At 34.5% G+C, this 18,030-nt stretch overlaps 1 protein-coding gene across 1 annotated transcript in view; it reads left to right on the top strand.

The window, feature by feature from the left end:
• Window positions 1-18,030, top strand: part of KIAA1109 (KIAA1109 ortholog) — a 199,974-nt gene that overhangs the window by 14,063 nt on the left and 167,881 nt on the right. Inside the window, exons 3-7 of the mRNA XM_040250561.1 lie at window positions 4,220-4,350; window positions 6,945-7,061; window positions 8,061-8,139; window positions 9,149-9,213; window positions 15,449-15,635. Of these exons, the coding sequence (XP_040106495.1) occupies window positions 4,254-4,350; window positions 6,945-7,061; window positions 8,061-8,139; window positions 9,149-9,213; window positions 15,449-15,635 (545 nt within the window). The 5' untranslated portion in view covers window positions 4,220-4,253. The remainder of the gene's footprint in view (window positions 1-4,219; window positions 4,351-6,944; window positions 7,062-8,060; window positions 8,140-9,148; window positions 9,214-15,448; window positions 15,636-18,030) is intronic.

Raw genomic sequence — 18,030 nt, 5'->3', positions numbered from 1 at the left:
GTGGTCCACACAATCAAAGGCTTTATAGTCACAATCATAGTCAACAAAGCAGAAGTAGATGTTTTTCTGGAACTCTTGCTTTTTCGATGGTCCAGTGGATGTTGGCAATTTGATCTCTGGTTCCTCTTCCTTTTCTAAATCCAGCTTGAACATATGGAAGTTAATGGTTTACATATTGTTGAAGCCTGGCTTTTTATTAGTGTGTGAGTTGAGTGCAATTGTGTGGTAGTTTGAGCATTCTTTGGCATTGGCTTTCTTTGGGATTGGAATGAAAACTGACCTTTTCCAGTCCTGTGGCCATGGCTGAGTTTTCCAAATTTGCTGGCATATTGAGTGCAGCACTTTCACAGCATCATCTTTTAGGATTTGAAATAGCTCAACTGAAATTCAATCACCTCCACTAGCTTTGTTCATAGTGATGCTTCCTAAGGCCCACTTGACTTCGCATTCCAGGATGTCTGGCTCTAGGTGAGTTATAACACCATTGTGATTATCTGGGTCATGAAGATCTTTTTTGTACAGTTCTTCTGTGTATTCTTGCCACCTCTTCTTAATGTCTTCTGCTTCTATTAGGTCCATACCATTTCTGTCCTTTATTGTGCCCATCTTTGCATGAAAAGTTCCCTTTTAACTCTAATTTTCTTGAAGAGATTGCTAGTCTTTCCCAGTCTGTTGTTTTCCTCTATTTCTTTGCATTAATTATTGAGGAAGGCTTTCTTATCTCTCTTTGCTATTCTTTGGAACTCTGCATTCAAATAGATATGTCTTTCCTTTTCTCCTTTGCCTTTTACATCTTTTCTTTTCTCAGCTATTTGTAAGGCCTCATCAGACAACTAATTTGCCTTTTTGCATTTCCTTTTCTTGGGGATGGTCTTGATCCCTGCCTCCTGTACAGTGTCACAAACCTCCATCCATAGTTCTTCAGGCACTCTATCAGAATCATAATGGATTTGATTTAGGTCATACCTGAATGATCTAGTGGTTTTCCCTACTTTCTTCAATTTAAGTCTGAATTTGGCAATAAGGAGTACATTATCTGAGCCACAGTCAGCTCCCAGTCTTGTTTTTGCTGACTGTATAGAGCTTCTCCATCTGTGGTTTCAAACAATATAATCAGTCTGATTTCAGTATTGACCATCTGGTGATGTCCATGTGTAGAGTCTTCTCTTGTGTTGTTGGGAGAGGGTGTTTGCTGTGTCCAGTGCATTGTCTTGGCAAAACTCTATTAGCCTTTGCCCTGGTTCATTCTGCATTCCAAGGCCAAATTTGCCTGTTACTCCGGGTGTTTCTTGACTTCCTACTTTTGCATTCCAGTCCCCTGTAATGAAAAGGACGTCTTTTTTCAGTGTTAATTCTAGATAGTCTAGTAGGTCTTCATAGAACTGTTCAGCTTCAGCTTCTTCAGCATTGCTGGTCTGGGCATAGACTTGGATTACTGTGATAGTCAATGGTTTACCTTGGTAACGAACAGAGATCATTCTGTCATTTTTGAGATTGCATCCAGGTACTGCATTTCGGACCCTTTTGTTGACTATGATGGCTACTCCATTTCTTCTAAGGGATTCTTGCCAACAGTAGTAGGTATAATGGTCATCCTAATTAAATTCACCAATTTGAATTTTAGTGTTTAGTTTGCTGATACCTAAAATGTCGATGTTCACTCATCATCTCCTGTTTGACCACTTCCAATTTGCCTTGATTCATGGACCTAACATTCCAGGTTCCTATGCAATATTGCTCTTTACAGCATCAAACTTATTTCCATCATCAGTCACATCCCCAATTGGGTGTTTTTTTGCTTTGGCTCTGTCTCTTCATTCTTTCTGGAGTTATTTCTCCACTGATCTCCAGTAGCATGTTGGACACCTACCGACCTGTGGAGTTCGTCTTTCAGTGTCCTGTCTTTTTGCCTTTCCATACTGTTACGGGGTTCTCAAGGCAGGAATACTGACGTGGTTTTTCATTCCCTTCTCCAGTGGACCACGTTTTGTCAGAACTCTCCACCATGACCTGTCTGTCTTGGGTGGCCCTACATGGCTCATAGTTTAATTGAGTTAGACAAGGCTGTCGTCCTTGTGATCAGATTGGTTCGTTTCCTGTGATTGTGGTTTTCAGTCTGTCTGCCCTCTGATGGAGAAGGGTAAGAGGCTTAGGGAAGCTTCCTGATGGGAGAGACTGACTTCACCTTGTGGCTTTTAGCATAAACTGTTTAGGTAGGAAAGAGGAAACAACCAGGTTGTTTTTTATTCCATCATTTGCTCAGTGCAGGTTATGCAGTAGATTCTTGAATCAGTCTCCACTTTTTCTTCTTTAAGGGATTGGCGGTGTGGCACTTAAGCAATGTGGCAAAGTGTATAGCCCCAGTTCAGTCTGGGTTTTCTGTGTCCAGGGTTGTTTTTAGACACTTCCCTTAGGCCAGGATGTCTGCTTTACTTTAGGGCCTTTGTTAGGTCTTAGCCTTTACTTCTGTACTTGCTCAAAATATATTATTTTAACTACTGCTAACTAAGGTTCATCTAGTCAAGGCTATGGTTTTTCCTGTGGTCATATATGGATGTGAGAGTTGGGACTGTGAAGAAGTCTGAGTGCCGAAGAATTGATGCTTTTGAACTGTGGTGTTGGAGAAGACTCTTGAGAGTCCCTTGGACTGCAAGGAGATCCAACCAATCCATTCTGAAGGAGATCAGCCCTGGGATTTCTTTGGAAGGAATGATGCTAAAGCTGAAGCTCCAGTACTTTGGCCACCTCATGTGAAGAGTTGACTCATTGGAAAAGACTCTGATGCTGGGAGGGATTGGGGGCAGGAAGAGAAGGGGACGACAGAGGATGAGATAGCTGGATGGCATCACTGACTCGATGGACATGAGTCTGAGTGAACTCCAGGAGTTGGTGATGGACAGGGAGGCCTGACGTGCTGGGATTCATGGGGTTGCAAAGAGTCAGACACGACTGAGCGACTGAACTGAAAATGAACTGAACTGAAACCATAGGAAAAAAAGTTTACTGAAAAATGAAAACATTAAAGTTTCTCTAGCAATTTTGCCCTAGGTTTTCATATACTTTTAATAATAAACCTTTTGAAACAACTCATTTTTTTAAAATGAATTTAAATTTGCCTCTAAATTATAGTGTTTTCAACAATGCAGAAATATGAAATGTTGTAATCCTCTTGTAGACAGTATTTTGCAATGTTGTCTCATCCAGTTTTTAAACTTGTTTTGTGACCTGTGAAGATAGGATTTGTGGTGAGTAAACAGAAAAACATTTTGCGAAGGTGATAAGCTAACTGTATGGAATTTCAACTAGAAAGTTGTCCTCACATATCTTTCTGTTTTAAAATCTCTTTCTGTCTCTCCATAAAAGTCATGTATGCTCTTTGGTCGTAAAGGATTATTAACTGTGTAGCTTTCTTTGTGTAACTTTTCTCCTCCTTTTCCTGATTTATCACAAGGTAATTTTGTTATAGATGGGTTAGGTTAGTCATACTGTACTCTCAGAGGGATAATTTTCTGTTTCTTAGATCATAGAAAAAAGAACTTGCATTCCTTTTTGCTGATTCTTAGTCCATATATATATATATACGCACACACACATATACACGTACACATACATACACATACTCAGTTACACACACATAAATACATTTGCACATGTCTGGTCACAATTTGACATGTATTATATTTTGTCCTGAGAGTCTGATAGCAGGAGATCTGCTTAGTGTCCAAATTCTATCTCGAATGAATTTAAACTAGGAAGATTGTTTCTTCATGGAATAATGGGAATACACAGCTGATAGAGGTTAAGAAGGATTACTAAAGCTTAATATATAAATACATTATAATTAAGTGGTAGTTTTGGGTACAAGTCTAGATGAATTTGTCTAACATTGATGACTGATATTTCTTGATTGTTGAGAATAAATATCTTTGGTTAGATTTAAGACTAATTATGTCCCTCTTATTTTGAGCCAGAGTTTAGTAATTGAACTTGGATCTCTATTCATACTTAGATTGGTGAAATCAGGATTTTAAAAATATGATACATTGTTTTATATTTTATGTAGAAACATGGACATCTTTGTTATTATTGTTTGTTATAGTTTTACATTCTTGTCTTTGAAGAAAGCAGAATATGATTTAATAAACTTGCACATTTATTAAATTCACCTTTCTCCCCTTATATAGGTTAAATTCTAAATTTAACTTTGGAACTCTTTCAGGCCTTTTAGATGCTATTCTGGAAAAATTTTAGTAATGGATCAAAGGAAGAATGAGAGTATTGTTCCTAGTATCACTCAACTAGAAGATTTTCTTACAGAACACAATTCAAATGTTGTTTGGCTCCTTGTTGGTAAGTAGAGTATATTTTCTTGTACTTTATTATTTTTTGTGTATGGATTAACAGCTGCCAGATTTTAAGCAGTAGTTTACTGAAGTTAGAGTGCTTACAATACCATTTGTTTGTTTTTTTGGAGACAAATATTTTAATCTGTGTTTCTATGAATATTTGCTCTGGAAACTGCTCTTGAGGGCTGTTTTCCTTAGACTGCTTCCTTGTCTGTGTTAGGGGAAGTGGGATGATGAGAGACCTAGCTTTTCTTTCCTGTTTCAGATCAGCTCTTCGATTTCCCATCCTAACATACACGGAGATACTTTTGTTTTATTATAAAGTGATAAATCCTCATGGTAAATGTTCTTGCCTAATTAGATCTTATCTCTTTCCTCACTCCTTATGTACCTGACAGTGGAATTTTCCAGTAATGATTTTTTTTGGTCTTATATTCCAGAACTTTTCTCAGTGTACACAAATAATACAAAGCAGTATATAATTAAATTGCAGAGAGAGGGAAGATGTATGAGTGAGTGAATGAATATGAACAGATAAGGAGAAACACATCAAGTACTGAGGAAGGAAGCAATTACTGTAGGTTGTTACTGTCCAGATGTTTCATGGAAGAACGCTATTTGATTTGAATTTTAGCATAAGAATTAGAAAAGTGCAGAGAGGAAAATAGGAAAGGCAAGATGGAGTGAGAGAGGAAAGGGAGGTAATGGTAATATTTCTTGATATATTTATTAACATCTGTGTACCATGTGCCATAGGCATTTTGCGTATGTTATCTCAGTAATGTTCACAGCAGATTTATGAAGGTAGCTGATATTTTCCTATTAACCTATTGGGTAATTGAGACCCATAAAAATTAAATAACTTACACAGGTGACACAACTGTTCTTTTTCTTGAGTGTAGGCTTGTGCTGCTTTCATGATGTTGTGTGATAGGGTTACAATAGAGAAGTGTATATAAGGGAATTATAATGATTTATGGTTTGTAGGTGGGATTGGCTTACCATTTAAACTTTGTTTTTTCTCCCCTAATTGATGAACATGAACTATTCTAAATTATCATAATGAAAACTTAAAAGTAAAATGAAGTACAAAACAATACTATGAAATATAATTTCATGAAAAAAGCTTTGAAAATTATCTTTTAGTTTAATTAAAGGCAGACATCTTTCTTATATCCTGTGTGCCCCCTTTCCTATCATTTAGAATTTCTGGGTTTTTTTTTGCATGGTATACAGCTCCTTTCTTTCAGGTGAAAATAATAGCAACAACCAGGAAAACAATGAGGGGTTGTTTAATCTCTCTATTTTATTAATGGTCTTACAATATGGAAGGGCACGGAGCGGGGAGTGACATGATACACTGAAAGGCCACAGCTCCCAGGTGGTCTACTTTCTGAGATGAGAGCGTGCTTTCTCAGCAAATACCTTTGCCTTTCTGAAGAGCCCATAGCAACTTGCTGTTCACACAGTTATTCACGGTAAAAATTAATACAGGATGACTTTAACTTTAAAATAATATTGTATCATCAAAAGAATTGTTTTAGAAATAATTTTTATGGACAAATCATAGCACTTGCTACCTCAAAGCTATTAACATCAGTCTAAGCTACCATAAGTAATTAATGATGTATTTTGACTCTCAGTGACTGCTTTGTTTTAGGTATTTTAACATAATTTTTAAAAGTACAAACTTAATACAGTGTTGCTAAAAGGTTACATATATTAAATTGCTTTATATTACTTTGTCTTAGTCTAGAAAATAGTTATACTTTTCAAATGCATAGGTAAAAGAAAATTTATCAAAAAATACTTTCTTATATTTTGTCATTTATCTATTAGTAAGCTAGGTTTTTTGGGAGGAATATTACAAATTTTATAAGTGACTATAAACTTTTCATGAAAAATGGTCAAGTATAGAATACCATGTATTGAAGCGTATTTAATGGTGTTCTTTAAAAGTAAGTTATTGTCTTACCAACTGCAACATAATAGTATTGATATTTGGTGGCCTACTCAATATAGATATGCGTTTAAGTAGGTTAAATTTCTCACTTCTTTCCAACAGTATTTTAAAAGCAGAGACTGTTGATTTTTTTAAAAAGTGACTTTTCTCTGATGTAAAAAAATCATCAGTTTTCTTTGTAAGTGACTGTAGCCTTTAAGAAGTAGCTTAGGAATGAACTCTGAGTCTAATAAAGGTAGATTTTTTTTTTTCCAGAATATTCAGAAATATGGGCTTTCTCTTCCCAAAACACTTTGTGTATGTTTAATAAATAAAACTGTACAAAGTAGTGTAAAATGAAACATAATAAAAGGAAAGCAGTTTTACTTGAAACATTATTTTACTTGATCTGATTGAAATCTGTATTTTTCTGGTGAATGACTAAAGAGAATGAATTTGAAAGGTGGGTAAAGTAGAATCAACCTCTGGTTTTAAAAATTCAAGTGTTAAATTGTAAGAGGATATGTTACCATATGGAAGAAGATCTTCTCGTTTCTGAACATGATAAATGATCAACAAATTTTTATTAAAATGTTAAGGTGATCAAAAGGAAATGTATAGTGAGATCCTTTTTTTTGCATTTTTTTTTCCAACAGCTACTATTTTGTCTTGTGGATGGATTATTTATCTCACATATTATAATTCTCGGAATGTCGGTCTTATTTTAACACTGGTTCTTAACAGGTTATACAAGCATGGCTATATTCATATTGGTAAGTCTGAGTAATTTTTTTCTTCTGTGTAATCTGGAAATTGTAAGTTTATTTTGTAAACACACAATAGCTTTAGAAATTTACTTTTGTTTCATGAAAGTTAAACTAATCTACCTGAAATTTCTCTAATATAGTACTCTGACTAGAGTTGAACTACCATTTGGTTATGTCCTTTATCTCATTCTTATTTCTCAAAGGGTTTCTGTAGTAGCCTTTTGACTTTTTTGGCTTACAAGAGATCCTCATTAAAATAATTTGAAATATCTGGACACATATAAAATATGTAACTGGATATTTCTCAAGATTCTACCATCCAAAGAAAATTTCTAATGCTTGATGAAGTTTTGCATTTTTAAAAAATCTGATGCCTAAAAAATCTATAACTAAGTGGAATCATCTTGTGTACTTCATTTTGTAGCTTTTGTTATTAATTTAACCTACTTATAAATGGGAAGTTCGCAAGTAGATAGGAGGGTATATTAGGAAGTCATATTCTTTGGAAAAACCCTGAACCACTGGGAAAAAGAGGTGAGGGACCACCTAATAGAATATTTCTGCTCTTCCTTAGAGCGCCTCTTAGTGGTCATAAATAAAAGTTCTCTCAAACATAGGTAGTCTCATTAATTTGAGGCAATGACTGGTTCCTGGAGTCACCAAAATTAATGGAGAAAAGTAGTGAACTGCTTTGGGTTCATTTAATGACTGTGCCTAATTAAGAGAATTATTCATAGGAAGTAGCTGTTAAACTAACATCCTCAAATAATTATTTAGTAACTCAGTTCATAGTAATGATATCTATGGCACTTTTTGTTATATTTGAGGGGGAAATGACAAGATTAATAAGGCTGTAATGATATCAGGAAAGAAGTAGGGAAAGAACATTTAATTATTGAATAAATTGAATGCGAAGATTATTTAAAACTTTTAGGGCTCTACTGTTTTTCAAAACAATTACATTAATTGCTGTTGGGTTTTTTTTTTTTTTATTCCCCACAACAGGTTCATTTTCTTTCTCTGTTCTTTCTGGAAAAGTCATGGTTCGTGAAATCTATTATATTACAGAAGACATGTCTATTAGGTAAAAATAAATATCCATCTTAAATCTGAAATATTACAAACTTTTTTGATTATAATACTGAATTGAATATGGCTTGCTTTTTTATAGTAACAGTGTTGGATTTTCAAATAAAACCATAAATCAGCAATCATTTTTTTCTGTGACTCAAACCTGGTGAATTGATTTTTTTTTTAAAGTTTCTATCCGTAAATTAATTTAGCTAAGGTTTACACTGGCCAAAAAAATCATATTTGAATAGCAGCTTACAGAAATGAACAATCTCATATCATCCTTAGTTTTAAAAATTGAGCATTAGATTGCTTGACCATTTTTGCTATAGAATTCATTGTGGTCATTTGTTATATAAGCAAGGATCAGGGGTGTTGATCTCTCTTATCCATTATCCCCTTTTTATAGATAGTCAATTTTTAGAATAATTTAACCTTAATAGCATTTCTAGTTTTACCTTATGAAAGAGATCAAAATTGAATATAATGAAAAATGATAGTTCATATGTTTGATATATTCTGTCTTCTGCCTTGAAAGAAAAGCTTACTCTATTCATGTGATTTTCTTAAAATCTGTTACTTGGATAAATTTGGAGACACTAAATTAGTTGAGAAGTACTAGAGTTTGGCAGCACTCATACCTCACTCATAACAGTAGAGATAACTTCTTTGTGAGTCTAAAACTATTTTCAAGTTAAAAGTAAAAGTTAGGCTATAATTCCACCCTTTGGGGATATGAAGTGATACGTCATTATAGAAATGAAAGAAAATCTTTAAAAGTTTTCCCTTTGTGTGCTAATATTTCCCTTTCAAGATTTGACTTTTAGTTTATATAATTTTAACTTCATTAAAAATATCACTTTAAAAAGAAAAAGCTTTTTCTGTTAACATTTTATTTTCCTATGTATGCTAGTGTCCAGTTTTCTGTATTTCCCTATTATCAATTTCCTGCTTTTTATAATAACTAAGAAATGAGTTAAATTGTTGTTTAAGCTTTCAATTTTGTAATTTATCTTGCTTAGAATTCAAGATGGATTTATAATTTTTCGGTGGTGGAAAATGTATAATCCAAAGCAGAAGCAACATGGTAAGCAACAGGGTTTCATTTTTTCATGTGTTTGAAATCTTCAGTAATATAATCAGAATTTTCATTTGTAGATGTTGAAATGTTTCACATTTTGTAATAGATAAAAATATTTTTAAAAGCTTTGGAATTTACAGAACTGATTTCAACATTCCTTGGCTGAAAATCCTTCAGCAGCTTTCCACTGCATGGTTAAATTTAGTTTCCTTAATCTATTGTTTAGTTAGGGTTATTCTCAGTATGACCCTTCTAGTCTTACCGCCTATTACATCTGTGGACTTAATCCCATACTGTGGTTAAAGTGGCTTTCCTAGCACTCTTTGATCACTCTACTAAGATACTTATCTTTTTAGCTTCTTTGCTTTATTCATACTTTTATGTAACATTGCTACTAATTCAAATTTATCTACTATGGTAAGAATGTGCAGAAAAGAGGAAATGCATACTCTAGACTCTCTTCTGTTTCTGCTTTTTATCATCAGAATTTTATCTCAGTATATTCTGCTTACCTGTTCATTTCACAACTCTAGATGCTCCTGTCTGTGCCTGTAACTTTTCTTCTCTACATTAACCACACCAGTGGCCTCAAGGAGAAGACCTTGTCTTTACTTTCTAGAATAGTAATTCGCAAACATTTTTGATCTCAGGATTTGTTACATTCTAAATAATAGAGGATTCCAAAGAGCTTTTATTTATAAGTTGTATCTGTTTAATATTTGCTGCATTCAAAATTAAGCCTGGTCATTATAGAAACATTTTAATCATTAAAAATATTTATAATAAATCTATTACATGTTAAAATAAATAGCACACCTTATGAAGAATAATTTTTCCAAAGCAAAGCTATAGTGAGAAGACTGATATCATTTTAAATTTTGCAGATATTTTAAATGTCTGTCCTAATGGAAGGTAATTGAATTCTCACCTCTGCTTTCATATTCATATACTTCTTATAGCCTTTTAAAAACCCCATTGTCCACTCATTTGAAAATGACTCTTAAAAAGTCAAATATCTTAGTATAATACTATTATCAAAATAATTTTGACTTTGTGTTCCCCAAGAAAGGGTCTCAGGATCCCTCCAGAGGTCCCTGGACCATATTTTGATAACTACTTTTAAGGAGAACTTAAGTGCCACCTGGGAGTGTAGGGTCAAAAGAGAATGAAACCCCCTCTACCTTTTCTTAGGTATGAGGACCTGTGTTTCAGACTCCCCAGTGAGATTCTGAAATGGTGGTTGCTTCTGTATGATTTTGGAAATTTCCAACTAAGTGTTGGGTTGTGTGTGAGTGAGCTCCCCTAGGAATCTCATCATGATGTATACTGTTTTTTCTATGGGAAAATAGATTTAAAGGTCTGAAAGTTTTAAAACTTGGCAAAAGTGTGAGCTATCCTAAATTATTTTTAGATTTCCCTATTGTTTCACTGTTGTTTAGTCTTTTTTTTTTTAAACTATCAATCCGTTGCTCCCACATATCTTTCATCCCTCCTATATAATACATAATGTACTCTATCTACCTTGAAAATGTTGGCATTAATGGGTTAGAATTTGACATCTGCAGAGTTAATGAAACCAGAATTATTAGAACAGTGGGCAAATTCCATTTCTGGAAAAGTTTTCTAAAAATTAGAGTTGTATATTAGATAATTTTGAATAGAAGCTGAGTGACTTCTTATATTAAAAATGTTCTGTGGGCCTTTGGAATAGCTTTTTGCAGTCTGTCATCTGTGATTGAGAATGGCTCTGTGTCATTACCTGTGATTTTGGAATTTTGGTTGTTAAACCAACCTTTTTACCTCATTTCTTAGTAGTTACTATAAGCATTCTCACAGGAGAATAAAATGTCCTTTAGATAATATGTTAGTGCATTGGGAATCTTTTGTTTTTAAGTTTTGACTTTTTATTAATATGAAATCTGAATAAATTCAGAGTTTTGAAGCACTTTCCTACATTTAGGTATTGTGGAGAGATATTCTTGATTCTTTTTTTAATTTGACTGTAAGTCTTAAAGGTGGTACTTAATTGAAGATATCTTACACTTTAGAGGTGGTTAAAGCTCATTCCTGAGAGCCAGGTTCTTTTGAGTTCAGTTCTAGTTTCTAACACATTCACTTAAATTTCTAACACATTCACTTAATTTTGGGCATGCCCAGTATTTCTATCCTTGATTTAGTTTGAAAAGTCCCATCTAGTTTGTGCCTTAGAGATAGATTACTTTAGGGGAGTATTTTTCCTCAATATGTCATGATTCTGTTAATCTTGCAGTCTGTGTGGTAAGGTCTTGCTGTTTTGATTTAATCTTTTTTCTTTTTATGTTAGTTAACATAAATTTTGAAAGCAAGGTTACAGTGGAGCCAAAACAAAAGTTCTCTTCATTTATATAGCTTGTCTGTGATAAAACAAACAAACACACCCCATTTTATATTTGCATTAGAAGTTTTATTGCAGATTTTTTTCCCCCTTGGTGTTTTAAAATGATAATGTGAACTGATAAAGCTGTAGGGAAATGGTGGGTTGAGGAGGCCCATTTGACCTAACACCACCCCACTCAATGCTCTTAACTCCAGAATTCCAAGGAACACAGAAAACAACCGATTTTTCTCAAAATCCATCATCAATTTGGAAACGGCTACTTTGGCCACCTCATGCAAAGAGTTGACTTATTGGAAAAGACTTTGATGTTGGGAGGGATTGGGGGCAAGAGGAGAAGGGGACGACAGAGGATGAGATGGCTGGATGTCATCACCAACTCGATGGACATGAGTTTGAGTAAACTCCGAGAGTTGGTGATGGACAGGGAGTCCTGGCGTGCTGCAGTTCATGGGGTCACAAAGAGTCAGACATGACTGAGCGACTGAACTGAAATGAACTGGACTGAATGTCCTTTGAGCCCCCTCATTTTGCAGATGGAAAAATCATAAATTCCTGTGATTGTAACTGTTAAAATCAGGACAGAAAAACAGGCCTGCTAACTTCCAGTCTAGTGTCCCTTGTATTTATTAAATAGCCTTGTCAAATGTGGCCCAAGAGGGTTCTTGAAGATTCTTATGTATAATAAACATTTATCACAGCTTATGAGAGGAATGAAGGCATTTGCAGTATCCAGAGATAACTGCAGGCTGTAAACTAGGCCTACTCGGATTGCCCACTTCAGAATTTTCATTGATATGGGGATGCCGTCTTAAATTGTTTATAGTCTTTTGTTTTGAAGAAAATAATTACTTCATTTTATCATGAAATGTTAATATCTCCTTAAAGTGTTTTGCTCTTCACCAAAATTCTTGAATGAGGGTCAAGAATAACTGATCCAAGTTCTTTAAGGAAGAGACTAGCTAGACATGGATCCTTCTTATCCAGAGGAATTCTTAGATTATTAAGGAGTGAAAAGGTGATGGTAAAATATGTCCCTATTATTTTGTTGCTTAGAAGTTTTAGCCTAATATAATCTAGTACTATTAAATTTGTAGCATCTAAATCTTGTTTGTTAAATACATGAAGGAAATAAAAATCCCTGAACAATTTTTGAAAGGTCAATAGACTTGATTCTGAGTATATTACAAGGCCTTGGTAGCACTTGGTAGCACTTAGATTTTTTAACTACAAATAACATGTGTCCCAATTGCATAATTAAATAGTGCCTTTTTCTTGATTTCCCTTTGGAGAATCAGTCTCAATTAGCTATTTGTTCAGGAGACTTACACTGTTCTACAACATTTATTTACTTTTTTCCCTCATAAATTAACTCTTGTTAAGAGCCTTTTACGTCTGTACTTACATATATTGGGCAATGCTTACTCCTTGAAAGGAAAGCTATGACAAACCTAGACAGTGTATTAAAAAGCAGAGATATCACTTTGCCAAGAAAGGTCCATACAGTCAAAGCCATGATTTTCACATATACGGATATGAGAGTTGGACGGTAGAGAAGTTTCAGTGCCGAAGAATTGATGCTTTCTCACTATGATACTGGAAAAGGCTCTTGAGAGTCCCTTGGACCGTAAGGAGATCAAACTGGTCAATCCTAAAGGAAATTAACCCTGAATATTCATCAGACTGATGCTAAAACTGAGGCTCAGATGCGAACAGCCCACTCATTGGAAAAGACCCTGATGCTAGGAAAGATTGAGGGCAGGAAGAGAAGGGGGCGACAGAGGATGAGATGGTTAGATAGCATCACTGACTCAATGGACATGAGTTTGAGCAAACTGGGAGATAGTGGAGCACCGAGGAGCCTAGTTTGCAACAGTCCTTGGCGTCACAGAGTCGGACATAACTTAGCAACTGAATAACAATGAACAACTTTATTAGCAAATGAATTTGGGAAGCTCATTATATGAATGTTAGATGACAAGAAGTATGAGAAGAAGATTTCTGCCTTCAAGTGTAGAACATTATTAATGTAGAGAGATTTAAAAGAGCCAGTTGATTATACCTTTCTTAAATTATGTATTAATTAAAATTTTGTTTGACTCCAAGTGTCATCAGAATGAATGAAACCTAAAAACAGCTTTTAAAATTTCCAGGAGAGATAAATGTCAGTGAGAAATCTAGTGTTCCAAAATTTAACAATTAAATACTGCATTTAAAGTATGACTGTTGATCAGTTTTTTGTAAAATGCAAAGAAATACCTGGACCCTTTTGATACATTTTTGTTTTCAGGGATTAATAACATTTTTGCTTTTGAAATGGCCATTATATTTATTGATAAAATTGATAAGTAATTCTACTTTGTGTTTAAAAAGAACTAGTATTTGGAGACCTGGATTTTAGTCTTCCTCTGAGTTATATAATCTTGGGCTCTGACTGCTAGGTTTGTTGTGAGGATTAAATGAAATTCTCTGAGTAAAGTGCCTAGAACAGTACCTAGAAGATAGCAACTGTTCAATAGAGATGAGCTGTTTTTATTATGATGATGAACATTATATCATACTATGAAATGAAAGATTATTTAAAAAGAATAAAGTTTGTTATAAATCAATATGACTAGTAAGAATTTGACCTGCTAAGGCAAGGGAACTAGTATTTAGGGTGTAATCATCTTACACTTAGGTAGAGGTATTCTCATTTTATAGAGAGAATGAGGCTAAGGGTGGTTAATGTACTGCCTTAGATCATAACATTTGTAAACAATGTTACAGGAATTCAGTCTTACATCCTTTTTACTGTTTATTTACTGTCTTTTTCTAGTTCCTAGAGAATCTAGTGTAGGTTTTCCCAATCCCCTCCCCCCACCCCCGCTGCCGCCAAAGAGGCTCTATGTGTGTGTTGCTGAAATTCGGCCTCTGTACACTGGTGCTGGATTAAATCTCAGAGTCAGAGTTTTGGATGAAGTCGAGAGAAATAATTTCATTGCTTTGCCAGACTAGAGGGGCTAATGCCCTCAAGACTGTGTGTCCCACCTTGGAGAGAGTCTTACAGTGTTCAAAGGGCAGGGTGTGATCAGCTCACAGACATTCTCTGAGAATTGGTTGGTGGTAGGGTAATGGGGAGTCAGCATCATCACCCTTCTGGTTCCACCTGGTCTGCGGTTTATGTACTAGTGGACAGCATACAGTTAACTTCTTCCCCCTTATAGGGATTTCAGTATCTGCAGAAGAGTTCAGAGGACATGGCTCAGAATATTATCTGTAGCTCTTGAGGAAGAACTAAAGGTCCTTGACTTTGTGTAATGGCTAAACTATTAGTATTTTGTCTTACTTGACTGTTTTAATACAGTTACATCTTTTATTTGAGATTATTATTAATATTTGAGCCTACAATTCATGAAATCTTTGTTTTAGCATTGTGTAGTTTTTAAAAACAGACTATTATTTGTAAAGTCATAGTTTCTGTGATGCACAAGTTCAAATACCAGTGTGATATTTTAATGCATTATAACTTGAACATTTTACTATGTCTATTTTAGTATACACTTATGGCTATATTGGGATAAAGTTTTACTCTGTAAATGGCACTGTGCTCTTCTTGGCATAAAATCTCTTTGTTGTTATACAACTGGGATGTAGAAATTCAGATTGTTTTGGAATGCCAAGCTGAAATACTATAGTGACATCAGCTTTTTTTCTTTGTTTTGTCAATGTTTTATTACTTTTAAAATATAATTGCCTTTTGTCATAGAAATCTATTTTAAAATAAATTATTTGAGTTACTTTAGCTTTGGAAAAGGATTTGACTTAAAACTTTAAAGTTTTTAAAAAGTTGACTAAAACCTTTTTCTTTTTAATTGATATCTTTAGATCCAAAAGCAGAAACTAGATTATACATCACAGTCAATGACTTTGAATTTCATGTCTATAATCGTTCGGATCTTTATGGACATCTTCAAGAATTGTTTGGTTTGGAGCCAACAATAATTCCACCCAAGAAAGAAGATGATAAAACACGAGAAAATGGAAGAACAAGAACCCAGTCCAAAATTGAAAGGTTGATGTCACACTTGAATTTTATTAATCTCCAACATTTAAATACCTGCTTTTATTAGAATATTAACACTGTTCACCTAAACACAGCCTAATCTTTCTTTGTAGATTAGCTAAAACTTATATTCTTGTAAATAATTATAAAATTCTTTAAAAATTATATAGAATAATATAGAATAGAATTATGTAAAATATATAGAATTATGTAAAATGATTAGATCTCAGCTTAAGCTGTCCAGTCTGCTCTGCCTACCAGTTATACTTCTCTCATGTTGATAACTACTGCCATCAATTTGTTTTTTATTCTTTTAAATACACACACATAAGTCTAAACATTATTTTTCATGCGAAGTTAAAAGCACATTGTATTTCCTTCCTGACCGCTTGCCCAGTCCCCATCTCTTCGAGAGAGAAAAGCTTCATCTAATTTTTTTCATCTGATTGATGACTGTCATTTATAACTTTATTGTTACTTCTATCTTGGGTATTCCTTTGGAAAAGGTGTATGGATTCATTACATATTCTAATGTATTGTCTATAGATTATAAGATAGTCAAGCATGTATCTGCTGATACTTTTTAAGTTGACCTGTCTTTATACTTAGAAATGTCTCTTAATAGTAGGCTTTCCTGGTGGCTCAGATGGTAAAGACTCTCCTGCAATGCAGGATCCCTGGGTCTGGAAGATCCCCTGGAGAAGGAAATGGCGACCCACTCCAGTAATCTGGAGAATTCCATGAACAGAGGAGCCAGGCAGGCTATAGCCCATGGGGTTGCAAAGAGTCAGGCATGACTGAGCAACTATCACTCACAAGTCTAAAAATACATATACCCAGTTAAGGTGCATATATAATTATATAATTTCATTTTATTGGTTTCTAGGTTCTGTGTTCTGTTTCATTGACCTATTCATTTTCTTTCACCAGTACCACAGTGTGTTGATTTCTGTAGCTTTCTGGTTAAGTCTTGAAATCAACTGAGGTCATTCCTCCAATGTTGCTTTTCTCCTTCATTATTTTCTTGGCTATTCTTGACCTTTTGCTTCTTCAAATAAACTTTAGAATCCACTTGCCAATATTCACAGAATAACTTGTTGAGATTTCAGTAGGGATTGCATTGAATCTATAAATCAAGTTGGGAAGAATTGACATCTTGACAGTGTTGTGTCTTCCTTTCAGTGGACATGGAATGTCTTCTAATTATTTAGTTCTCTTTGATATCTTTCATCAGAGTTTTATAGTTTTCCTCACATAGATCTTATATAAAAATTGTTAAATATACACCTAAGTATTTAATTTTCTGTGGTGCTAAAGTATAGTAATATGTTTTAAATTTCAAAATCCATTTGTTCATTACTAGTATATAGGACAGTGATTGATACTTGTATATTACTAATCTTGTATCTTGCAACCTTGCTATAGTTACTTATTAGTTCTAAGAGTATTTTTGGTCACTTCTTTCCAATTTTTCTACATGGATGATTGTGTCAGCTTCAAGGAAAGACTCTTATTTCGTCTTATTTCTTCCTTCTTAGTCTGTATACCTTTTCTTTCCTGTTTTTTTTTTTGGTCTTATTGCAGTAGCTAGAGCACTTCTAGTACAAATTTGGAGAAAAGTGATGACAAGGAACATCCTTGCTTTGTACCTAGTCTTTGTGGGAAAACTTCTAGTTTCTCACTATTAAGTATGATGTTAACTGTAGTTTTTTTGGTGGATATTGTTTATCAAGTTGAGGAAGTCCCCCCTATTCATAGTTTACCACGAGGTTTTAATCATGAGTAAGTATTGGATTTTGTCAATTTTTTTTGTATCTCTTGATATGATCCTTTGATTTTTCACTTTTAGGCTGTTGATTTTTGAATGTTCAAGCAGCCTTGTACATAAAATAGTTTTGTGTTTTTTTTTTTTTAAGATTAATTTATGTGTGGCATGTGTGGCTGTGTTGGGTCTTCATTGCTTTATGTGAGCTTTTTCTAGTTGCAGTGTCTAGTCTTCTCATTTCAGTGGCTTCTCTTGTTGCAGAGCATGGGTTCTACAGAATGCAGACTTCAGTAGTTGTGGTGCTCTAGAGCTCAGGCTCAGTAGTTGTGGTGCGCAGGTTTAGTTGGTCTGAGGCATATGAGATCATCCTGGGTGAGGGCTCAAACCAGTATCCTCTACATTGCAAGGTGGACCCCTTAACCACTGGAACACCAGGGAAGCCACTTTTTTTTTTTTTAAAGTAGATGATGAGGATGTTTATTTCTCGGTTAAATATGTAATGCATATTATGTCCCAGGCACTGAGCTTAGGTACTGGAGATAGTGAGAATATGACAACTTCTTGAGGGAATTTACAGCCTGCTCAAGCTACCGCACAATTGCATTCATCTCACATGCTAGTAAAGTAATGCTCAAAATT

The sequence above is a fragment of the Oryx dammah genome, unplaced genomic scaffold (genome assembly GCF_014754425.2).
Source record: "Oryx dammah isolate SB20612 unplaced genomic scaffold, SCBI_Odam_1.1 HiC_scaffold_12, whole genome shotgun sequence".
NCBI lineage: Eukaryota > Metazoa > Chordata > Mammalia > Artiodactyla > Bovidae > Oryx > Oryx dammah.
Note: the sequence above shows the minus strand (reverse complement) of the source record. Positions and strands in the feature narration are given on the sequence as shown.